This window comes from Macaca fascicularis, chromosome 1, assembly GCF_037993035.2.
Source record: "Macaca fascicularis isolate 582-1 chromosome 1, T2T-MFA8v1.1".
Classification (NCBI taxonomy): domain Eukaryota; kingdom Metazoa; phylum Chordata; class Mammalia; order Primates; family Cercopithecidae; genus Macaca; species Macaca fascicularis.
This window is the reverse complement of record NC_088375.1, coordinates 78,456,109-78,482,405: the sequence shown is the minus strand read 5'-3', so window position 1 is coordinate 78,482,405 and position 26,297 is coordinate 78,456,109. Positions and strand designations below refer to the sequence as shown.

Sequence of the window (26,297 nt, the reverse complement as noted above, 5' to 3'; positions counted from 1 at the left end):
CCACTATAAATGCAAATAGTACGTATTAGATAAGGCTTGAGCAGGTCTTCAAGGAACAAATTACATTACCTGAGATGCTCCTGACCCATACTCCTGCTCCCCTGCTACATTGATGTCTAAATCAACAAGTATGGCCTCATGGGGAGCTCCCCAGGACCTGGTGATGAAGAAAGAAAACAATACAAGTCTTATTTACAGTTGGTTCTGCACAATATGCTGGTACCACCCAAAAGTAGACAGAGCACTACAGTCCCACTCTTGGGTGGCACCAAAGGAAGAATATAGGCAGAACTTTGCGCAGTGTACCTGGTTGTTTATTTTGCCTAGAAAGAGAGAGAGTACGTACTATAAATCTATAGAGATTCACAGACTGGTGCTAATGGTTTCGCTGAATGATCAAGGACTTAGAAAAAGTATGATTTGAAAATTAATAACAAGGAGGAAATCTGCAAATAGATCTCCCTGAATGAGCACAGCATATGGCGATCACTGTCTCCCATGTAAATACTCAGAAAAGATGACTCATGCTGTATACATCAGTTAGTCTCTTTCTCCAGCCACCCATTCTTGCCCAATGGCCTCGTGAACAAAACAGCCATGATGGCAGGGATGAAGGTTATGCATGGGCCCAGCAACACAGATGAACATTCACTAAGGTTAATCTGTCAGCTTCACAGAACAACACTGAGCTCCCAAAATAGCACTACTCCTGGGGGTGGCAGGTGGCCGGGCGGGGAGTGGGCAGGAGGGTAAGAGAAGGTTACCCAGTTACCCAGTGACAGGTTGATTATTTTAGACTACTTTCATCACAGAAGGGAATGTGTTTTGTCTATTCTCATTGAAACAGATACTTGCTATAGACATAGCATAGATTTGTCTTCTCTGTCCACAATGCTTATGCCAAAACCTTCACTGGTGGACTTACAGAATACATTTTCTAAAATACCATTATGGTATTTCTTCAGTATCATGGTATTCCACACAGCATTGCTTCTAGGCAACGAACTCATTTTATAGCAAATAAAGAATGAAAACCAGGCTCATGCTTTGAGAAGTCACCAGTCTCACTGTATTCCCCAATACTCTGAAGCAGCTGTCTTGATAAAACTATCTTTTGAAGATTCTGTTTGATGCCAGCTGGGTGACAACACCTTGCAGAGCTGGGGTAACATATTCCAGGATACAATATGTACTCTAAATTAGTGACTAAGATATGGTGCTATTTCTCCTGTAACCAGAATTCACAGGTTCAGGAATCAAGAAATCAACAAATAGAAATGGGAATAGCTATTCTCACTATTATCCACTACTGAAAAATTTTTTTTCTAGTCCCTACAACTTTGGGTTCTGTTGGTCTAGAAGTCTTAGTGCCTAGGGAGAAATGCTTCCACCAGGTGTCATAGTAATGGTCCATTAAATGGCAAGTTGAGACTGCTTCATGGCAGTGAATCAATAGGCAAAAAAGGAGGTTACCATACTAGCTGGGGTGACTGATCCTGACTATCAAGGGAAAATTAGGTTGCTATTACATAATGTCTGTAAGGAGGAGTATATCTAAAATGCAGGGGATCCTCTGGGGCACCTCTTCTTACTCCCATGTCTTATGGGATAAGGCAATGGAAAATTGCAATAACCCAATACCGGCAAGACTTCTGAAGGCCCAGACTCCTCAGGAATGAAGGCTTGGGTTACTTCACCAGGCAAAGAACAAAAATCAGCTAAAGTGTTTGCCGAGAGCAAAGGAAACATGGAATCAGTAGTTGAAGGAGGTAATTATAAATACCACCTACAACCACATGACCAGTTATAGAAATAAGCCCTGTAATGCTTATAAATATTTATTCCTTTTTTGCTGTAAACATACTTGCATATATATTAACCAATTCTTTTTTTTTTTTTTGATTCTCCTTCCCATTTCTCCATCATTCAACATCAAAGTGTTAACGTTAGCTAACTCTTTATGTTAATACTGAAGTTGCAGGGAATAAGGAGAGACTGAGAAGAGGAATGAGCATTACCTAAAGATGGATAAAGAGACTTTCTTATCATGTTAGGCTAAAGATTAATTCTGCTATTATCTTTATCTTAAGTATGGTTAAGAGAATTGTGGCTACATCTCATACTTAAAATGATGGCCAAGCTGGCAAGGAGTGGGTTTTAATGACTTCCAACGTGTTAACTTAGCTAAACTGGAACTCCGTTTCCCAGAATTCCCTTCTCTCTATGGTCCTAGGCTAACATCGCCACAAGAGAAATTTGCACAAGATTAAGAAGGCAGAAATGAAAACAGTAATCATTTATACGCTCTGAAGGTCAGTGCAGGGCCAGACACAGCAGCACTCAACGCTTGACAAAGCTGATGTGCTGGCATGTCTCATGGAGCTCCTTCAGCTCCCGCCGGACCACTTGCTTCAGTTGCTCTGAATTCTGGTCCAGATGCGCGGGCAACTCTACAATGAAGGGCACCAGCTTATCCTCCAGGTCACCCATCTTAGAAGACAGAAGGCAGTGAGAGACACAAGTTTCAGTTTGTCCTCGCAGGTTCTAATTTGTTTTACTCCCCCATGTCACATTCATCTTTCCCTCCTGACTGCTGGCCCTGAGGATTTCAGCCTCTTAATACCAGACTCTGAAGCAGCAACTATACACAGAATGCTTAACCAGCTCCCACAATTGTATAAGTATAATCCCTTAGTAAAAGCTTTATTCTGTATCACTTACAGAATTCTGCTTCCCTGACTGAACTCTGATGTGATAAATTAAATTGTAATGTTCTTACTTCTAAAAGGTAATTCAACATGAGATTGTATTTCTAATTTAAGTCACTATTATGGAAACCTGACCAAGGTGAAGTTAATTCCTCTGACTAAAAAAATACCAAGCATTACTTTAAGATGAAAATATCTTTCCTTAAAGGGAATGCAGGACAAACAGAATTAGAACTTCTCAGCTCTCATCTGTAATCCTGACACTTTGGGAGGCCAAGGCGGGCTGACTGCTTGAGCCCCAGGATTTTGATACCAGCTTGGAGAACATGGCAAAACTCTGTCTCTACAAAAAATACAAAAATGAGCCGGGTGTGGTGGCACACGCCTGTAGTCCCAGCAGCTTGAGGGACTAAGGCGGGAGAAGCACTTGAACATGGGAGGTCTAGGCTGCAGCGAGCCATGTTCCCGCCACTACACTCCAACTTGGGCAACAGAGCAAGACCTTGTCTCAAGAAAAAAAAAGAGAGCTTCTCCTAACTCTGCTTCTAGCTCATCAAGCTATTATCTATCATTTCTAAGGGGCAAAAAAATATAAGCATTATGATTCAGAAAAGACAATAGAAAAAATACTGTATTCCAGCATACAAAATGACATTATGAAAAGTATCTTCAAGCAGTACCCTGACTTAAGACTTGCCTTTATATTTGGGTTCAGTAAAATCAATGCAGTCTCAAGAGAGAGATTCCATTAGCATGTTTAAAGCAGTAATCATTTCAAGTATATTTGTAGTCAGTCTCAAGAATGAATTTATTAAAATGAAGAAACTGGTAAGCCTGGGAAAAAGGCAAGCCCAAAGAACACAAATTTAGTTGTATCACGACTGTGAGGTAAGAGAAATACATCCTGATCAACAACTGTGAATTTTCTCATCATTTTGGTTTGATTCCTTGCTTCTTTGATACCATTACTGAACACCTATTATTACAAAAGTATATTATATAAACCTACTAATGAAAACCCAACAACCATCCAACCAGGTATGTATTGTCTTTGTTTTACAGATAAGGAGACACGCCCAATGTAATACACCTTGTAAAAGGCTGAGCTGGGGATAAACCCCAGGAATGTCCTGTCTACAAAGTTTGCGCTCTTAAACATCATGTAACACCACAGATACATCCATTCCCACCAAGGACATCTATGTCACTACACAACTCTCCTCTTCTGTACTCTGCTCTAATTCCCTGCTCACCAAGCCACCTGCAGATAATTCAGCTTCACAGTGGCCCTCTTACACTTAATACAAGCATTCTAGTAAAACAGAAAGACTTCATGTTGTAAATGTATACTTTTTCTTGATATAAAAAGGAATAAATCCATGATGTGAAATACAGAAATTTAAAAAACGAAAACCATGTAATTCAGGAACCCTGAGATGCACTTAAAACTGGCAAATTTACTTCTCCCAAGGTTTAATTAAATGGAATAATAACAGCAGCATCAGCAGCTGGCACTTCTACTAAGTGCCAGGTACTGTTCTAAGGGCACCATATGTGTTCAATTAGTTAAACAAAACAACAATTGAATAAGGTAGACACTTTTGTTCCATTTTACATGGAAAGAAACTGAGGTATAAGGAAGTTAAGTGGCTTCCCAAGGTCACATCTAATAAATGCTAGAGCTAGGATTTGAACCCAAGGACTTGAGCTTCAGAGCTTGTGCTCTTAATCAAGAAATTACACTGCCTCTGCATCTGAATTGTGGTATACAAAGGGCAATTACCCCTATTGCCCACACAAACACAGTCTGAGGGCTGAGACAGAGGAGGTGGACAGGGAGTGGCTGAGCCTGTATTTTAATTTTAGAGGCACTTCTCCCTAAGATACTCCCCTACACCCCAAGAAGCTACTTTGGGAGGGGTTTCACTACTGCTTGCCAGGATTTATTACAAGCTGATAATAAAATAAAACACTTACCTAAATTATCTAAAAATATCGTGTTAAATTCTTTTCCAAACTTCCTAGTTCTTTCATTCTCACAAGAACAAAAACGTTAAAGCAAACTCATGCCAGAAATTACAATAGATGTTTCTTCTTTATTATTGTTTATTATTATTTTTATTATAATTATTATATTATATTACTATTAATTATTATCATTTTATTTTTTTCTGAGATGGGAGTCTCACTGTCACCCAGGCTGGAATGATCTCGGCTCACTGCAGCCTCCAGCTCACTGCAGCCTCCGCCTCCCAGGTTCAAGCAATTCTCCTGCCTCAGCCTCCCAAGTAGCTGGGATAACAAGTGCCCACCACCACACCCGACTAATTTTTGTATTTTTAGTAGAGATGGAATTTCACCATGTTGGCTGGACTGGTCTCAAACCCCCGACCTCAAGTGATCCGCTAGTCTCAGCCTCCCAAAGTGCTGGGATTACAGGTGTGAGCTACCACACCCAACCAGATGTTTGTTCTCTAAATCATTACATTTGATTTACTTTAATACTCTAGTAGTCAGAGCTTTATTCTACAACCTTCAGTTCAGTTATATTTAGTAAATCTAACAAAAACCAGTAATCATTTTCTAATACAAGCTAATAATCATATCAACTTAAATTAACTTTTTGAAGAACACTGAAATTTTAACAGATAAATTTAATTTATGATCGTGAACATAAAGAGAGGAACCTCTCCCCAATATACTTCAGATGTTCACCAAAAAATGACCAGAATTTAAAAAGCAAATATTGTATCTACATAGCATCACCTCATATTCTTAAAGTACTCCAATAGTTCCAGGGAATGAATGCATCTTAACTATATACATTTACTAAGCATCCGATGAGTTGCCACTATGTGCACAGCACTATGCTAAAGTACTGTAGGAAGAGGGATGTATTTTATTGACATACTCTTGCTGTTTTTAACCCAGCAAGGCAAGCAATTCTGCAAAGTGCAGGTATCACTGTTTGCTTGATACAGGAGTCAGTAATAGCGTTCCTGGTCTCAAGGAGTTTACAGTATTATGTGTGGGACAGGCTTAAGAAAATCACAGTATAGAAGTTGGGCACAGTGGTTCACGCCTGTAATCCCAGCACTTTGGGAGGCCTAGGCGGGCAGATCACGAGGTCAGGAGATCCAGACCATTCCGGCTAACACAGTTAAACATTGTCTCTACTAAAAATATAAAAAAAATTAGCCGGGTGTGGTGGTGGGTGCCTGTAGTCCCAGCTACTCAGCAGGCTGAGGCAGGAGAATGGTGTGAACCTGGGAGGCGGAGCTTGCAGTGAGCACCACTGCACTCCAGCCTGGGTGACAGAGCAAGACTCTGTCTCAAAAAAAAAAAGAAAAAGAAAATCACAGTACAGTTTGACACTACTGTTACAAAGTACATACGAAGTAAAATTAGCAACTGATAAATACTCAATTCTGGCAGAAAGGGGAGTAGACTCCTCATTGACATACTCTTGCCTCTCCTTGTTTTTCTCCCCTCCTTGAGGGGAAGGTAGAAGGGAAAGGTGGAAGTGATCAACCAACCTGGTTCCAGCCTTTTCTATTCAAGACTTTCTTCCACAGGATGATGTTCTTTGGGCACTGGTAGTTAACAATTCACTAGTAAGCCAATTCCACTGGTCTAAACAGTGGCTACTAGTACATACTTTATTTCCTTCTAGTTCTTGGTATTTAGGCAATATAGAAAGAATCTAGAGTGGCCAGAAGGATCAATGGCATGATTCAGTAGTGCTATTCAGTTAATAAATAACTTCTGTAGAAAAAAGTACCCAAGACAGTTTATAGGTAAGTAGGTACCAAAATGAGACGTACCAGTAAGAGCCATAAGAAAAAAGGTTAGTGATTTGATCCAAGATAAACTAGCTTATCCATAGCTTTTTGCTTTCTATTCCTACAGTTGCTTTCCTTTTTTTTTTTTTTTTTTTTTGGAGACAGAGTCTCACTCTGTTGCCCAGGCTGGAGTGCAGTGGTACGATCTCAGCTCACTGCAACCTTTGCCTTCTGGGTACAAGCGATTCTCCTGCCTCAGTCTCCCGAGTAGCTGGGACTACAGGTGCACACCACCACGCCCAGTTAATTTTTTGTGTTTTAGTAGAGACAAGGTTTCACCGTTGTTGCCCAGGCTGGTCTCAAACTCCTGAACTCAGGCAATCCACCTGCCTCAGCCTCCCAAAGTGCCAGGATAACAGGAATGAGCCACCGTGCCCGGCCAATTAGTTGCTTTTCATTACTAAAAGCAGGTTGGAGACTATCTTTACGAAGCAATAATATCCCTCCTTAAGTAACTGAAGAAGCAGTAATAGAAAGATAAATCTAACCCAGAACAGAGCAGTAGCTAAATAATCTTTCCCTTTAGTTCAACTATATTCATTACTGATTAAAATCACAAAGACCAATCATCATTAAAGGACAATGATATACCAATCCTAGTATTTGCTAAATTCTTCTCCTAGCCCCTTTTATCATCCTATTCTTCTGCCCTAAATCTAGAGAAACTCTACTTTCTAGTCTACTAAGTGATTGTTTTATGGTTACCATGGACATCTGTAACCATACTCCCAATACATACCACCATGGTGAAAAATGTGTGGGATTTCATTATAAAATGTGAATCTTTTCTTAACTGGTGTTAAATAAAAAATTATTCTGATGTTCGTTAAAATTGTAAGGAAAACTTTACTCAAGACTATTGTAATAGGGGTATTACCATAGGGAAGAGAGACAGGCTCAACTCTGAATATTGCAAAGATGGCTAGTGATTTACAGGCAAGGAGCAGAGTGAGAGGGTCAATACATGGAAAAGCACTAAAGGAGACATCAAGGGTAAGGGGGTTCTTGCAAATGACAAGCCAAGGACTCTGACATCAAAGGTTGGGGGTGAAGAACTCAATCAGCTATCAGGGGTGGTCAGATATCAAGGGTGATATCTCACCAAACTGACTCAGGAAGATTCTTGGCTAATTTGGGGTTGTGCAGGCCCAGTAAGGGCAGGAAGGAAATAGAGGGTCAAGGTCAAGGCCTAGTTGAGAACAGGGCTCTGAGCAGCCTAACTAAAGTTTGTCAAGAGTCTTTGCCACCAGCACTGGTGTCTCCCCTTTACCAAACCTTTCTCTAATATGCCAAATAAAGTGCATCTAAATACTGTATTAAAAGCGCTTTCAGGCTGGGTGTGGTGGCTCATGCCTGCAATTTCAGCAATTTGGGAGGCAGAGGTAGGGTGGCTCGCTTGAGCCCAAGAGTTTGAAACCAGCCTGGGCAACATGTTGAAACTCCCATCTCTATAAGAAAATACAAAAATTAGCCAGGCATGGTGGCGAGCACCTATAGTCCCAGCTACTAAGGATACCAAGGAGGCTGAGGCGGATGGATTGATTGAACCCGGAAGGCCAAGACTGCAGCAGTGAGCTATGATCATGCTACTGCACTCTAGCCTGTACAATACCCTATCTCAAAAAAAAAAAAAAAAAATTGACCATTAGAAAACAGCCCACTGAATTTAAAAACTAGAGTGTTTCTAAAGCATGCAGGCACACAGAAAATATTTAATACAAATCTCATCAAGTTGACCCTCCACCTAAATCCTCCAAGAGCTTCTGCGGCCTCCAGGACTAGCTCTTGCTACGGCATGTAAGGCCCTGCCTGCTCTCAAGCCAGGCCCTCTCACTAAATGCTGCCCACCTCAGGGCGATGCTCTCCTCTTTTCCACTTCACACTCAGGGACTTTGTGCAAATGCACCTTCCACCCAGAATGCCCTCTTCTTCCCACCAACTCAACTTTCCACAGAGCCACTTGGTGAGGGAGTACTTATCTTTCAAACCTCATTTCAAAGGCTTTCATGAGCACGTGGCCCGCCTCTCCTTCCTTCTTTACTCTGTGTTCTAATCAGCTGGATGACAAGGAACTGCAACTTTCTACTGTACTTGTTTGTCTCTATGTCTGTCTCCCACTTCAGGCTCTGAGTCACTCCAGAGCAGGGAACAGGTTTCATTTGTCTTTGTATCCTTATCATCTTCAATCGTGATGAAGCGAATAGAAAAGGAAATAAAAGCAAACCCTCTTTTTAAATTGTGAAAGCAGCACTGCTGATCCCAAAAGGAAAAGTAGTCTTGTGAAACCTGTTACCATATACTTTACAGTAGTTCACTAAAATTTGGTACTGTGGCTCAGTTTCTAATTTGTTTACTACCTGGGCTAACCTGATATAGTGGTCAAAACAGTATTAAATAACACTTTCTTAGGAGAAAGATTCAGCCTATAACTAAAGGCACTGTCTTAAGTCTCTTTTCTGTTGCTATAACAGAATACGGCAGACTGAGTAACTTATAATGAACAGAAATTTATTTAGCTTATGATTCTGTAGGCTGGGAAGTCAAATATCAAGGGGCTGGCATCTGGTGACAGTCTTCAGCCTGCGTCATCCCATAGTGGAAAGGCCGAAGGGCAGAAAGGTAAGCAAGCGTGCAAAAGAGAAAAGCACCACGGGCAGGGCTTGCAACCCACTATCGAGATAACTAACCTGCTACTGAAAAAACATTAAGCCATTCATGAGGGCTCTGACCTTATGACCCAATCATCTCTTATTAGGCCCCATCTCCCACCACTGTTGCATTGGGTATTAAGTTTCCAACCCACAAACTTTTGGGAGGCACATTCACACCACAGCAGGCACCATATGGTAAACTCCTTTTTCTGTTGCCATTTCCCTTCCCACTTTATTGTTAACCACATAAATTTGAGGGAAGGGAAGGGAAGAACATGAAATTCCTCTTTTGCCCCTTTCTTATATCTTACACCTATAACAACCACATGCATGTACCTTATTACTTACAGAAAATTCCCTGATATTTTCTACTGTTGTCATCACCTACAAAAGGATTGACTTATCATTTCTTCCATCCTACTTTCTAAAATATAGCCATCAACTATAACTGTCTTTTCATTTTCATCATAATATGAGGTTAATTACAATGTCATCATCATCATCATATAAATCAATGTTTTCTAAAACCTAGCCAGTGGATATCTGTGTAAGAATTCCTTAAGAGTTTGGAGAAAGAGAAATTCCTAGACCTCACCTAGAAAAACTGAGCAAGAACATAGAATGGGAGGGAGCAGGAGTTAGGAAACATAAATTTGAAACAATCTCCTCAGGTGGTTCATAAACCCACTGTATTTGAGAATAAATAAATAAAATAGACCTTGGTTTATTAAATTGTTGAACACCAAAAAATACGCCAAACACTATGCTAGGTAATAAAGGATATAGAGAAATAATGTTGAAAGTGGTCCACAGCCTCAAAATATTTTCAATTTAGCTAGAAAGTAAAAGTGTATACACAGGAGAATTAGAGAACAATGCTAAACTCTGTGGCACAGAATGGCCTCTAAACTATAGTCCAAGGTATTTTTAGCTTCAAAATGTGTAAGTATGGACTCCCATAGGAATACTAATAAATTACATATGAATTACTTTATAAATAGATTATGCATATGAAAAAGTATAATATAAAAAATTTTGGAAATATATTGAATTCTGATGGGACAAACTTTTCAGTGATTAGTAAAATATTATTAATGTTATACAATACAAATGAATGTTTCTTGAGTTTGCAAATATCGGCTTAACAATTTGTGATAAAGAACTGAAGGACTGATTGTAAGTCCAGTTTATGTTGCTACTTGATTTCAATGACTGTCAAGGCTAAAGAGAGCATCTCACACAAATGGAAGTAGTGGACAACTGCTTGCATTTATTTAATTATGATGCTCATATTTCAATCTATTCACCAATTATGCGAAAGTTCTGTTAGATTTCCACTTTGCCCGAGCCATTCTTGAAAATTAATCATTCTAACAATTGTAACAAATGATTTCAAAAATCTAGTAAATTTTCAAATGAAAGATTTATAAACAGAAAATTATGCACATTTTAAAGTATACTGATATGAGAATTTCAGAAATGACACATGGTTTAGGAACATAAGTATGGAAATTTACATAAGTATGGAACATAAGTATGGAAATCCCATAAGTATGTAAATTTCTAAAGACCCATTTACAAAAAGCTTATTCCAGAATTTCTACAGTGCAGTAGGCGTGATATTATAAGGGGTACTCCAAAATAGTACATATTTTTTACATGAATTACTGACCTATAAGAGAGTACGAGAGACCTCCAAGGGCAAAACAAAAACAAGTAAACAAACATAAAAAAACAAATCAACAAACAACAGCCAAAAGTTACCACAAAAGCCTGAGTTACCCTGGAGTCAAATACTAAGCCTTGGACTCACTACAGGGTTAGAGAGCTGAATCTACAACTCCCAGGAATCCCTACAGGAGACTAAAGTGCCCCAGGTCAGTAGGGGTTCCCAGCAGAAGCAAACCCAATCCCTCTCTGAAGGAAGCATCCTCAATTCAGGCCCCCAAGTTTCACACAAATAACAATCAGGCAAAGAGGAGCTCAGCATCAAATACCAGCACATTCAATAAGAAACAACCATAGTGAATGACACCATCAAATACCAGCACATGCAATAAGAAACAACGTAGTGAATGAGAATTAGCAGATAATCTAACCTCCTAGGGACTTCAGATAACGGAACTACCAGAAACAGCGTGCAAATTACTATATATTAAATGTTCAAGGAAATGAAGATGAAATCATAAAATAAGCAAGGTCCAAGAATCTACTTAAAAAGGCAGACAAGCTTAAGAGAAATTAAAAATATGATAAATGAAATTGAAAATTCAACAGATGGGGAAAAAAAGAGTGGAGCATGGATCCAATGCTCTGATTTTTAGGGGACTGCCAGAGGGACCGGTTTTAGATGCTGATAGAATCCAGCTTACACTAGAGGTCACTACAAAAAAATCAATGAAACACGTAGGAATACAGCAAGAGAGGATAAGAGGAACAAAAACCTACAAGACAGAAAACAGTTAACAAAATGGCAATAGTAAGTCCTTCCCTATCACTAATTGCACCAAATGTAGATGGAGTAAACACCATAATCAAAAGACAGAGTTTTTTTGGATTAATTTTGGATTAATTTAATGGATTAAAAACATAAGATCCAACTATATGTTGTGTACAAGAGATTCACTTTAGATTTAAGGACACCCACAGGCTAAAAATTAAAGGGTGAAATAACCAAAAGAGAGCAGAGGTAGCCAAACTTACATCGGATAAAACAGATCTTTTTTTTTTTTTTTTTTTTTTTTTTGAGAGGGAGTCTCGCTCTGTCGCCCAGGCTAGGGTACAGCGGCCAGATCTCAGCTCACTGTAAGCTCCGCCTCCCAGGTTTACGCCATTCTCCTGCCTCAGCCTCCAGAGTAGCTGGGACTACAGGCGCCGGCCACCACGCCCGGCTAGTTGTTTTTGTATTTTTTAGTAGAGACGGAGTTTCACCATATTAGCTAGGATGATCTCGATCTCCTGACCTCGTGATCCGCCCGTCTCGGCCTCCCAAAGTGCTAGGATTACAGGCTTGAGCCACCGCGCCCAGCCTAAAACAGATCTTATGTCAAAAACTATCACAAGAGACAAAGAAGAATATTAAGTAATGATAAAAGATCAATTCATGAGGAAGCTGTAACAATTATAAATATATATGTATCCAACATCACAGCAGAAACAAACATGACAGAACTGAAGGCAGGAATAGACAGCAACACACAATAAAAGATTTCAATACCCTACACTCAATAATGATAGAATATCTAGATAAAAGATCAATAAGGAAACAGAGGACCTGAAGAACACTATAGAACAAATTGACCTAATGGACATATAGACATACAGAGCATTCCACCCAACAGCAGCACAATATAAATTCTTCTCAAGCACACACAGAACATTCTCCAGGACTGATAACAAAAATACAACAGCAAAACTTATGGGATGCAGCAAAAGCAGCACTAAGAGGGAAGTTTATCGTGACTTCATTAAAAAACGCCTACATTAAAGAATAAAGAGTCTGGGTGTGGTGGCTCTTGCCTGTAATCCCAGCACTTTGGGAGGCCAAGGTGGGCAGATCACTTGAGGTTGGAGTTTTAAACCAGCCTGGCCAACATGGTGAAACCCCGTCTCTTCTAAAAATACAAAAACTAGCCATGTATGGTGGCGGGCACCTGTAATCCCAGATACTCAGGAGGCGGAGGCAGGAGAATCACTTGAACCCAGGAAGCAGAGGCTGCAGTGAGCCGAGATCACGCCATAGCTCTCCAGCCTGGATGACAGAGCAAGACTCTATCTCAAACAAAAAAAAAGAGAAAGACCTCAAATAAATAATCTAACTCAACACCTCAAGGACTAGAGAAAGAAGAGCGAACTAACTCAAAATTTAGCAGAAGAAAGGAAATAAAAAAGATTAGAGTAGAAATAAATTAGTGAACACAAAAACAGAAAAAAAAATCAGTGAAAGACTTGGTTTTTTGAAAAGATCAACAAATTTGAGAAACCTCTGACTAAGAAAAAAGAAGACAGGACTCAAATAAACAAAATTGGAAATGAAAGAGAAAGTATTAAAACTGATGAAACAGAAATAAAAAGGATATAAGATACTACCATGAATAATCATATTCCAACAAATCAGATAAATCGAGGAAATGTATAAATTCCTAGAAACATATAACTTACCGTGATGGTTAATTTTATATGTCAACTTGACTGGGCTAAGGAATGCTCAGACAGCTGGCAAAATATTATTTTGGGGTATATCCAAGAGAGTTTTTCCAGAAGAGGTTAGCATTTTGATCAGCAACTGAACAAAGCATATACTTTCATCAATGTAGGCAAGCATCATTCAATCCACTGAGAGAGCCCGATTGGAATATAAAGAAAAAAAAAAACCTCACGCCTGTAATCCCAGCACTGTGGGAGGCCGAGGCGGGCGGATCATGAGGTCAGGAGATCAAGACCATCCTGGCTAACACGGTGAAACCCCGTCTCCACTAAAAATATTAAAAAAATTAGCCGGGCGCGGTGGTGGGCACCTGTAGTCCCAGCTACTCGGGAGGCTGAGGCAGGAGAATGGCGCGAACTCAGGAGGCGGGGCTTGCAGTGAGCAGAGATCGCGCCACTGCACTCCAGCCTGGACGACAGAGCGAGACTCCGACTCTGTCTCAAAAAAAAAAAAAAAAAAAAAAAGCCAGAAAAGTTTTCTCTCTTCTTCAGCTGGGATATTCATCTTATCCTGCTTGCAGGCATCAGAGCTACTGGTTCTTGGGCCTTCAGACACAGACTGAATTATATCACTGGTTTTCCTGGTTCTCCCACTTTCAGATGAAATACTGTGAGACTTTATGGCCTCCATAATCACAGGAACCAGTTCCCATAATAAATCTTCTCATATATCTATGTCTAGCCTATTGGATTTTTTTCTCTGGAGAACCCTGATAAACCTACAAAAACTAAGTTATGAAAAAATAGAACATCTAAACAAAGCTATAACTAGTAAGGAGATTGAATCAGGAACCAAAAACCTTCCAACAATGATAAGCCCAAGACCAGATGGCTTCACTAGTGAATTCTACTAAACATTTAAAGAAGAATTAAAACCAACTCTTTCAAACTGTTCCCCAAAAAGAAGAGAAGAGAATACTTCCTAACTCATTTTATAAAGCCAGAATTACCATGATACAAAAACCAGAAAAAGTCACTACAGGAAAAGAAAACTACAAGTCAATATCCCTAATGCATATCAATATAAAAATTCTCAGGGAAAAAAAAACCCAAAAAAAACCTAGCAATTCAAATTCAATGGCACATTAGAAGGATCACATACCATGCCCGAGAGGGAATTATCCCTAGGATACAAGGATGGCTCAACATAGAAAAATCAATGTGATATATACCGCATTAATAGAAGGAAAATTAAAATTGCCTCATCATCTCCATAGATGCAGAAAAAGCACTGACACAATTCAATACCTTTTCATGATTAAAAACGCCACTCAACAAAATAAGAATAGAAAAAAATTACATCAACATAAAAAAGGCCATATATAAAAAGCCCACAACTAATATAACACTCAGCGGTAGAAAACAAAGGTTTCCCTTTAAGATCAAAAACAAGACAAGGATGCCCATTCTTGCCACTTCTGTTTAACATAGTATTAGAAGTCCTAGGCAGAGCAGTTAGACAAGAAAAAAATAAATAAATAAAACGTATCCAAATCAGAAAGAAGTAAAATTATCACTGTTTGTAGATGAGATTATCTTATATGTAGAAAACCCTAAGGATTCCAAATACCAAAAAAAGAACTGCTAGAAAGAATAAACAAATTCAATAGTTTCAGGCTACAAAATCAATGTACGAAAGTCAGTGACATTTCTATGCACTAACGAAGAACTATCCTAATGGCATTTTTTACAGAAACAAAAAAAATTATAAAATTCATATGGAACCACAAAGGACCCCGAATGGCCTAAACAATCTTCAGAAAGGACAAAGCCTCACACTTACTGGCTTCAAAACATATTGCAAAGCTATGGTAATCAAAATAGTATAGTACTAGCTTAAAGACAGAGATATACACGAAGAACAGAATAGACAGCTCAGAAAGGAACCCATGCATACACAGTCAAATGATTTTCAACATGGATGCCAAAAATTCACAATGGGTAAAGCACAGTGTTTTCAACAAATGGTGCTGGGAAAATGGATATATATATATGCAAAAGAATGACACTGGACCCTCATTTTATATCATATACAAAAACTATCTCAAAAGGGATTAAAGATTTAAATTTAAGACCTGAATTATAAAACTCCTGGAAGAAAACATAGGAGAAGAGCTTCATGTTATTGTTCTTGACAAAGATTTCTTGTATATGACATCAAAAGCACAGCCAACAAAAGCAAAAATAGACAATCAGGACTAAATCAAACTAAAAAGCTTCTGCACATCAAGGAAAACAACAGAGTGAAAAAGCACACTACAGTATGAGCAAAACTATACACAAACTTGATTTAAAAAAACTTGATTTTTAAATGTGCAAAGTAGTTGAATAGACATTTCTCTAAAGAAGACACACAAATGGCCAAGAGGTATATAAAAAGATGATGAGCATCACAAATCATCTGGGCAATGCAAATCAAAACCACAGTAAGATATTTATTTTACAACTGTTAGGATAGTTGTAATTTTAAAAGCCATAAAACAAAAATAAAATAAAAATAGAAAATAAACATTGGTGAGGTGTATAGAAATTGCAACCCTTGTGCACTGTTGGTGGAAATGTAAAATACTGCAGCTGCTATGAAAAACAATATGAAGTCTCCTCAGAATATTAAAAATAGACTTACCATTTGACCCAGTAGAACTACCATATGACCTAACAATAGAACTAACATACAATCCATTTCTGGGTATTTATCCAAAAAACTACAATCAGGATCTCAAAGAGATCTTTGCACTCCCATATTTATTGATGTATTATTTATGAGAGCCAAGAAGTAGAAGCAACCCAAATGTCCATCAGCAGATAAATGGATAAACAAAACAAGGTACATAATACAATGGAATATTATTCAGCAAAAAAAAAGAAGGAAATCCTGTCATATGCTACAATATGGATTAATCTTAAGGGCATTGTGCTAAAATGAAATAAGCCAGTTACAGAGGATAAATCCTGCTATATGATCCCATTTTTGTGAGGTATCTAAAGTAGTCAAACTCATCAAAGCAGAAATTAAGAATGGTGGTTGCCAGGGTCTGGAGAGAAAGGGAAATAGGGAGTTGCTGTTCAATATATACACAGTTTCAGTCACACAAGATAAAAAATTTCTAGAGATGTGCTGTACAATATTGTGCCTATGGATGAAATTGGAGGTCATTATGTTAAGTGAAATAAGCCAAGTACAGAGAGACAAATATGTTCTCACTCATATGTGGGAGCTAAAAAAGTGATCTCATGAAGATAGAGTAGATTGGGTGGTTAACAAAGGCTAGAAAGGGTTAGTAGGAAGGGAAGGATGAAAAGAGATTGCTTAATGAGTATAAACATACACTTAGAAGGAAAAAGACCTAGTATTCAATAGATCACTCAGGTGAGTATAGTTAACATTAATCGACGTGCATTTCAAAATAGCTAGAATAATTTTAATGTTCCTAGTATAATGAAAAGATCAATATGTAAAGTGATAGATATCCCAGTTGCCTTAATTTGATTATATGAATGTATCAAATTAACACATACACCCCCAAAATATGCACTAATAGATCTAATACATATCATAAAATTAAATAAAAAATAGGACGTGAAAAAAATAATAAAATTGCCACCTTACCAACACTAAAATCTACTCCCTCCCCACCAAAAATACTGTACACTTAAAAATTTGTTACAAGGGTGTATCTGATGGATGCTTTTTACCACAATGAAAAAAAATTCAACAGATAGGTTAACAGGGTTATATACAGCTGAAGAAAGATCGAAACATATATGGTAACTATAGCATAGGTTATACTACAGATTGGAGTACAAAGAAACAAGGAAAGAAGAGGAAAAACATGAATGACAGGTTAAACATGAAGGATAGAATGATAAATTTTAGCACATCTAACCAGAGTGCCAGAAATACTATATAGAACAGAGGTAAGGTAACATTCAAAGACATAATGGTTGGTACATTTCCATAACTGATGAGACATATGAATCTACATAAGATAGAGACAGACAGAAAGGATCACACACCAAATAGCAGACAACTCCCAAACAGAAATAATGTAAATCAATAGACAACGGAATACTACCTTCTGAGTAGTGAAAGGAATCAAACTATCAACCTAGAGTTACAGACTAAGCAAAGCTATCTTTTAAGAATTAGGGCAAAATATGTCTTCAGATCTAAAAAAGTTCATGACTAACAATCCTTCACCAAAAGAATTTCCAAAGATATTCATCAGGAAAAGAGAAAATGACCCCCAAAGGAAAGAATGAGATGGAAGAAGAAAAATAATAACAACAATAATAATAACTTTAAAATCATGTGTCTAATTCTATACGACCTGCATTTTTATTTAAAAAAAAAAAGAAGACGACGTAGTAATAGCATGTAGGTCAAAAGTGAAGTGACAGACATTAAATACATTTCTTCTTCCAATGTATTGCCCTGCACACCCACTGTGGAGACCAGTGATGTGGACTATATACATCCACCACTGTTCAGCTACAACAATATTAGCTGCAATCATTTCAGAAGTCTTGTTAAAACAATGAGACAAGCCATAAAGGATTTGTAAATTTGATATGAAGGGACAAGTGCAAGGCACTCCACATAGGAAACAGTAAAGGTTCAGAAGTAGGGATAGGGATGGCATACCCTGTTCTTCCTCTAATAAAGGATCTTATTCCACTTCATACGCTCTTCTAAAATCTTCTGTTTTTTTGTTTGTTTTTTTTTTTTTAACAGGGTTCTCACTCTGTCACCCGGGCTGGAGTGCAGCGGTGTGATCTTGGTTCACTGCAGCCTTGATCTCCTGGGCTCAAGCAACCCTCCCACCTCAGCCTCCGTAGTAGCTGTGACTGACTACAGACATACACCACCATGCCCAGCTCATATTTGTATTTTTAGTGGAGACAGGGTTTCTCCATGTTGCCCATGCTGGTCTTGAATTCCTGGATTCAAGCAATCCTCCCACCTCGGCCCCACAAAGTGCTGGGATTAGAGGCGTGAGTCACTCTTCTAAAATCTTTAAGACACAAACAAAACAAAATAAAACAAAAAAACACGTTCTAGAAGTAATAGCATGAGTACAGTAATAGTGGAAGCTGTCAGATTTTCATTATTAACCTTGAAGGATAGTATTATTAACGTTGGGTAGGTCACTAAATTTTCTCTCTAAAGGCTTCATTCAGCCTCTCAGGTTGTAATACGTAATGTCTACCCTCACCAATGTCACCAATATACTTTGGCGATAAATGAAAAAATTCAAAAGGGGTGTTACAGCACTGATTTCTTGTATACTAGTACTAGTCACTGCGCTGGGCACTGGCAATACAGACTAACGGAGACAAAGTCAGGCAATTAGATGCTATGTGATAAGTACTGTGACATGTGAAGGATGCACAGGATACTGAGAAAATCCAAGGGTAGTAGCAAAGGTATACTTTTTCCTCTTGCTTCTTCATGCCATTAACAATGATGCTCACAGGACAAACTACTGATGGCAACCTTAGTTACAATAGGTAATCATTATAACCACCGCCATGAATTTCAGTATGTCACAAGACTCAACATCAAGAGTCTTTTTTTTTATTAAAGACTTTTTAATCGAACTGAATTCAATTTTAAAACCTTGGCCGGGCGCGGTGACTCAAGCCTGTAATCCCGGCACTTTGGGAGGCCGAGACGGGCGGATCACGAGGTCAGGAGATCGAGACCATCCTGGGTAACACAGTGAAACCCCGTCTCTACTAAAAATACAAAAACTTAGCCGGGCGAGGTGGCAGGCGCCTGTAGTCCCAGCTACTCGGGAGGCTGAGGCAGGAGAATGGCGTGAACCCGGGAGGCGGAGCTTGCAGTGAGCTGAGATCCGGCCACTGCACTCCAGCCTGGGTGACAGAGCGAGACTCCGTCTCAAAAAAAATAAATAAATAAAAATAAAACCTCCCAAGAAGTAGTCAAAAGAGTTTTCTTCATACTGATCAAAATTTCATCACAGATAGCTAGGCTGAGCATTTTGGACCCATTAATAATTAGCATAATCAGAGTTTTTCCCAAATACTAAAAATTTTTTTATTGTTTCATTTAAAAAAAGTAAGAGTAATGATAATATATTATCTACATCCATGGTGGAATTATCCAAATAAAATCTAACAGGAAAAAAAGAAAGATTTTTTTTACTTTTTCTGGACTTACTGTTTATAATCTAAAATCAAACATATTTTGCATGATTATATTATCTGCAACACGTATTTTTTTACTTTACTACAAAGTGTTTATTGCCTTAAAAGTTAATCATTGGTTGTCCTGTTGTATTTAGCCCATTCAGGCCTATTAACAAGGCACACACAGATCTTTCATCAAAGAAAATACTCCTGAAAAAGTACACACAGACTGTCCTTAGAAAGAAGCAATGCTTTCTCATTCTACTATATATAGTAGTAGTATATAAGAGATCAGTGATATAATATTCCTCTTTTGGGATTTTTAATTTATCCTGAATATATATTAGTGACACTGAGAAGGGTAGATATTATATATTCCCAAGGAGACAAAATCCAAATACGTTATATGGATGACCAAAGAAATGTTTATACTAACTGCAAATGACAACGAAATATCAAGATGGTGTTTTAAATTACTGTATTTGTTGATTTTAATTTCTAAGGATAACAAAATGTTTTTGGTTAGCATCCTTCATACGCCAAAGGACTTAGAACCCTTTAATAGTCATATGAATATAAAAGTTTCATAACTATTTTTAAAAATATGTCATGTAATTGAAAATAACTACAAACAAACATACATTTTGGCTGCCATACTGGCATTAATATATTAGCTAACAAGCAGGTTTGTTACTTTATTTCATGGATGAGAAGTAAAAACGGATGATGCCATTTACTACCAACTACAGAATAAAGAGAGTCACCAATGGTGATTTAGCAGCCATCAGTGGTGGCCTCTTTGATAAACACCTATAACACCTATAAACCAATTTAGCCCTATTTACACAATGTCTTCTACGATACATTATTTGTTTGGGATTATTATCTCTTCTGTAAGCTCCTTGCGGGGGTTGGGGGGAGAAATCTTAAACACTACTTCTATATCCCCTTCCCAACCCTTTACCTAAAAAATGAATGTGCTGAGTGCATACTTATTGACAGTTGTCGTATAATAGATATTTTCCATAGCAATTAGGAGAAAATAAGGATGTGGGTAGAGTAAGCTAAATGGAGATATCATTATGTACAATACAATAAGGCACAAGACCATAAAAGTGACTTTGAAATAACATGTTCAGAAACAGCAAATCAGTTTACACAGCATAATCATTTTCAGAAGGTACTCACAACAAAATGTATCATACTATTATTGCTTAGCTTTAAAATCCTTTTTTGTGTGCTCTTACATGAGAAGCTGCATTCTGTACTATTCCTTAATGCATATTTCTATAATTATATCTCATGTCTTTATGAAGTACCTTATTCATACAAGTATGAGAAGAGCTATAAAAATCTAAAAGAAAATAAAAACAATGTCTTTTTCCACTCTTCCTGGGTTAACACATACAGTAATTTGCTAATAAAAACAAAGGTTATCATCTGTCTTACTTTTCATTCACACTCTTGAATGACAGGCATTTTTTTAGAGTTCCTGTTAGAAAAATTCTGTGCCAACTCGGCTTTAAAATCAACGTAAACCAAAATATCCATCTTTTTCTCTGACCTTGTTCAATCTCTCAATCAAAACTGTGTATCAATTATATTTTCTAAAATAGTTATGATGCAAATGAACTAATTTGATTTGAACTAAAATGATTCTAATTTATGATAGCAGCAGCCTTACACTATCTTTCCCATTTTAAATGCACAGCGCTAGAGAAGACAAAAGCATACTCTGAAACATCTTCACAGGTCCTCTAACAATGGTCTCTTACTAGAATTTCTTCTCTCTTTGTATAATTACATTAAATTTCTGTGCTCCCCTCCTAAGATGAAATCATCTGTTTATACCCCCTCCAACAACTCAGAAGTGAGCTTGTATCCTTTCTCTCATGCCTTTTGTCTAAGAACACCAAAGCGCTTCGTTATTTTATTTTACCAACCCCATGAAGTCAGTGGTACATCAAAAGCTGGACGGCTGATGAGACAACTAGACAGAGAGGTCTGGACAGCTGACCAAAACTTAGTACCCCTCTAGGTCCTTAAAATCAGTCGGAAAATCAGCCAAGCCCTATTTACAGGTCTTGAGTGTTTTAAACAAAAACAAAAAAAAACAAGAAAACCTTCCCACAAAGGAACTTGCACGCGCACACACACACACACACCACTGTACTTTTCAGAAGGTGGAAATACAAGGGGTCTTGTTCTTTCCGGTTTTTCAAGAGCTTAAAAGCCAGGGACATCTGCATTTTGATAACAGCTCCTGAGGGCAATCAGATCAAAGACACAGAAAATCCCTCCTTCAAAGATGTGCACCTTGTGACACTCCAAGGAGGAGAGATATTTAAAGTAAAACCTGCCCTGCATCATTATCACTGACTTAAGGAAGAGATTAAAAAGCCCTTGGCTTCATGTGGCTTTTCAACATTTTGCTGTAACCCCAGGGCCATAGATGCTGTTCGTGAAATTCTTCTACTCATCTCTACTAAGAGTGTCACAGCAATATAAACTCATATACAAACACGCACACATCTCCACTTCCATCCCCATCCTTCTCCCTTTGGGGCCCATGACCCAAAATGTGGACACAATGTTACAAAAAGCAAAGTCATGGGGCAATGCGGGGGGAGGAGGGGAGGGTGCAAAGGATTGAAAGATCCAGAAAAGCAAGAGTGAGAGGTAGCCGGCTCGTCTGCTATTGTAAAGCAAGCATTCATTCGGGTGGGGGCACAGAATGCAGAGGTAGAAATAAAGCAATCCTGACTGCCCACTCTGCCATCCCATTCTGCCTCTCTGCCCTCCATCACCCCATCCGCTCCTGGAGGACCACCTCCGAGCGAGAGGGCGCCACTTACGGTTCCCCACCCTCACCCTCGAGGGGAAACAAGCGAAATGGGGTTGGAATGAAGAATAGGGCTGAGCAGTGGGTGAGGGTCATGCCGGGCTCCAGGTGGAGACCCTGCCCCGGGTGGCCGCGTGAAGGCACGGGGGCGGCCCAAGCGCGAGTGAAGTGGGAATCAGAGGAGGGTCTCGCCCCCACCGCTCCCGAGAGAGGCTCCGGTTACTCACATTTTCCGTGTCCCGCTCGTTCACCGTCGGCAATGGCGTCCGGGCCGACATTTTGTGCGGGCAGCGAGGTCTGGCCGGGGTCTCGCCGGCCCGGCTGGGGTGCGGGTCCCGGGGGCGACAAGAAAGGGGTGCGGACGCGAGCACAAGACCAGGGCGAGCGGCTCCCGCAGGCCGCGGAGCGGTGCAACAAGCGGCCCCGGCGGGGGAGAGAGAGAAGAGGACGCGGAGGAAGAGGAGGGGGAGCCGCTTCCCGCGGCGGCGCCGCCGGGGTACGCGGACAGTAACGAGGGAGGGCTTCGGGCGAGGCGGTTGCCCGGCGCTGGCGGGGCGGCGAGGCTGGCAGGATGCGGCGCTGAGGGGTGGGAGGCGGGGAAGGGGAGCCGGGAGGCGGCGGCGAGCCCCGCTAGGCTCTCCGGGCCATGGGTGAAGGTGAACCCGGTGCCTCAAATCACTGCCTGGCTTGTCCTGGCGAGCGCCTGGGCGTCAGGAACCGCGGCTCTGACAGCGTCGTCCGCGCCGCGCCCAGTTCCCCGCCTCAGGTGTGCGGCGCCGCCCGGCCCAGCCGCATCCACGCGCCCGGGGCCCAGCGGCGGCGGCGCCCGAGCCCCCGGCGCGAATGTCTCGGCTCGGTCCGCGCGGTCACAGCCACCGCCGCCGCCGCGCCTCAGTCAGGAGGAGCGGCCCGAGCCGGCTGCGCGCGGAGCAGCGGGCGCGGCACGCAGCGCCCAGAGGCACTTGGCGGCCGCCGCCGGGTGGGCGGGCGCCAGCCGAGGGGGCCTCTCCATTCATTCCCTCATTAGGGATGCGGGGCCGCCTCCTCCTCTTCCTCCTCCTCCTCCTCCTCCTCCTCCTCCTCCTCCTCCGCCTCCTCCCGCGCTCTCTTGCCCGCCTGTCCCTGTGTTTATTTTTATTTCGTGCCCCACCCGCAGAGTTTACGGTCGTCTAAGAGCCTCTGGTGGTTTTATTTTTATTCGTGTTTGGTTTTTGCCGGGTTGAGGGTGAGAGAGAGCTTATGTGAATAAGTGGCTTTTTTTTTCTTTTTCTTTCTTTTTTTTTTTTGGTCCGTTTCATTGGAGAAGAATTGGATTCAGTCCTACCCTGGATCCTACCCCTCCTTTTCTCCTACCTCGGGACTTTTACCATTCTTAAATTCTACTGCTCCTGCCCCGTTTCCACGCTTTCTCAATCCCTGTCCTCGCCTGAGCCCTCTGTCAGTCCCCTTCTCTAGGGAGCCATTAGGTTCAGGGTCACCCTCAGAGTTTGGCAAAGAGCACAAAAGCCCCTAGAAGCGCCAGCAGCCTAGCGGGGCAGCTGGAGACTCAGTGCAAGTGGGTCTCAGTCCCCGACGGCGCGGCCTCTTCGGGAATAGGGCCAACGGAAGACGTGTCGCTCTGGGCGCCCCGCAGCACCCCCGGAGTGGGTGAGACCCGCGAGTCACAACATCTACACTGGCTGATCGTCACTTCCTGGGACACAAGGAAGTGTCACTTAGGCGAGCCTGTTTAGGGAGGATGGAGAGCTGTGTCTGATTTGGGCCCTGTTCTCCCTCTTCCAGGTGGCTTCCTCACACTTCCACCCACCTGCCTCATGACATCCTGCAGGCATCCGCGTCTGTAGTGCATTGTCCAGGACCCATTCGCCTTTTATAAGCAAGGATGCTTTTTTTTTCTATCTCATTTGAGAGCTTACACTTTGCACATTCAGCCTCTAGAACGAAAACCTTATCATCTCTCTATTCTTTGCAACATTTCTTTTTCACTTCCTTTCATGAATGGGCAGGAAGACAAAAGGAAGGAAAGATAGGAGCAGATACATTCATTTGTTGAGCTACTTAAGTAAGCCTCCAATGGAATTCTTATGATAGTGGGAAATTTCTCTTCTCTCCTGAATTTCCTCCATTTGAAGGAAGAACCCCTGCACCAGATGGTTTTTATCCTGACTCATTAAAGGTTGTTTCTGAAAAGGTAACACTTGACCCTTAAAGCATGGGTCCAAAAGACCTAAAAATAGCAAACACAAAAATCCTTTGAGGAAAGAAACAATTCTCACCCAGTCTATATTTACTTCTAGAACACCATCTATGTACTTACTCCTTTAGCATTTTCTCTTGTAACCACGTCCCAATTTCACAAATCAAATGAAAAAAACCAAGATCCCTTTGGTGGTCATCACCACTTCTCAAACAGAATTCAGGCGGCAGAACTGCAATGCTGCATCCTGAACTATGATGTGTTACTGAGAATGTCAAGTATTTACATTCCCTCTGCAGAAAATCCTGAATCACCAAGATGTTTTGAAGTTGCAAGGGCACAATCTTGTATTTTTCTGGTTATTTTCTGGTTAACTATTGCGGCGGCTGCCTGTAGGGGCTGCCACCAGTGTCAGCGGCACCACTGACTGCTGCAGCCACACAAGGGTACTCAGTGTTGCAATAGTACCTGAGTTAACCTAGCAATAAACAAGTATCTGTGAAAAGGTGTTCAGCCCCGTTGGAATATGAATCACTCCTTCAGCTGGTAGTTTGCATTTTGCTCTTCAAAGTGTACTCACATGTTATTCTATCTTTATAATCATGGTGACCCTGACAGGCATATTTATTTCCATTTTACAAAATTCCACTAAGTTAACTTGTTCAAGATCACAGATGCACCAGGTTAATAAGATACAGAAGAAGATAACTGGAATATGTGGTGCTGTTCAATCTTGCACCAGTCACAGAAACCATAGGTTCACCCCATAAGATATAACGGCTAATTTGAGACAGAGCTCAAAGGAGAGCCCCAGATTCTGGCACAGTGGCTTCCACAGATTTTAAAGTGTCTGTTAAAAGCCATGGACAAATTCCTTAGCTCTATTTGCTACACAATGCTCACTATTTCACATAACGAAATTTACAGAATATCACATAATAATAGGGATATTTATTGTTTAAGTCGATCCCCAAAGAACGTTTCTATCAAAGAGAGTCATTACTAGGTAGCTCGAATCCATAATTCTAGCTAACCAAATTCTAGTTAACCAAATTGTTTTTTTGGATAGAATGACTCTATCCAAAAAAAAAAAAAAAAAAAAAAAAAAAAAAAAAAAAAAAAAAAAAAGGATGCCATTCAAATAATCCTTATTAATATCTACAGTTTTAAGTTTGGTATGTAGTGAAAACTAAGTGAAAATGAACTTTGCCCAGGTTAAAAAAAAAAAAAAAGTCACTATGTTTTTCAAAAGGAATTACTGTCTGTCTCTATATGAGCTCTTCTCCCCTTAAAATAGCATTGGTAGATAGATCCTTAAACATGGGAGAGGGAAAAAAATGACATGAGGCATTATTGTGATGGAGTCAATACTGTTTAACCCTAGTCCTTAAATATGAAAATGCTCGTGAGCAAAATTTTTTTGTGTTACTATATATAGCTTCTGTGCCTGCGACTGTGGAGAAATGACAAAAGGAATATTTTAAGGCTTGGAGTAATTTTCTTTTGGGTTATTAACCAAATGTGGCATGTTCAATTCACAGATTCCTAACTTAATGTATTAGGGTAATGAAAGTTTCGGAAGAAAATTGAAGTACTGACAAAACAAAAGGGAAATAAAGATCTAAAAAGTGCTAAATCTACAGTGAAAAGTGGGAAAAGATCATTGCCTACCATCAGCCCTATGGAGTAGAATTCTCT

General features: G+C 40.1%; 1 protein-coding gene across 12 annotated transcripts in view; it reads right to left on the bottom strand.

Annotated features, from left to right (window-relative positions):
- MARK1 (microtubule affinity regulating kinase 1) overlaps nucleotides 1-23,383 on the bottom strand; it is a 143,930-nt gene extending 120,547 nt beyond the window's left edge. For 8 of the 12 annotated variants that reach the window (XM_074036688.1, XM_074036696.1, XM_005540895.5 and 5 more), the window contains exon 1: nucleotides 22,630-23,383. Coding sequence is in view for 8 of the 12 variants with exons in the window: in XM_005540890.5 (XP_005540947.3) it covers nucleotides 22,630-22,680 (51 nt within the window). In the remaining 4 variants the exon portion in view is untranslated. Of the gene's footprint in view, nucleotides 1-69; nucleotides 158-22,629 lie in introns of all 12 variants that reach the window. The other 4 variants (XM_065542096.2, XM_065542103.2, XM_065542100.2 and 1 more) reach the window with 3 other exon arrangements.
- Between the last annotated feature and the right edge of the window lie 2,914 nt (nucleotides 23,384-26,297).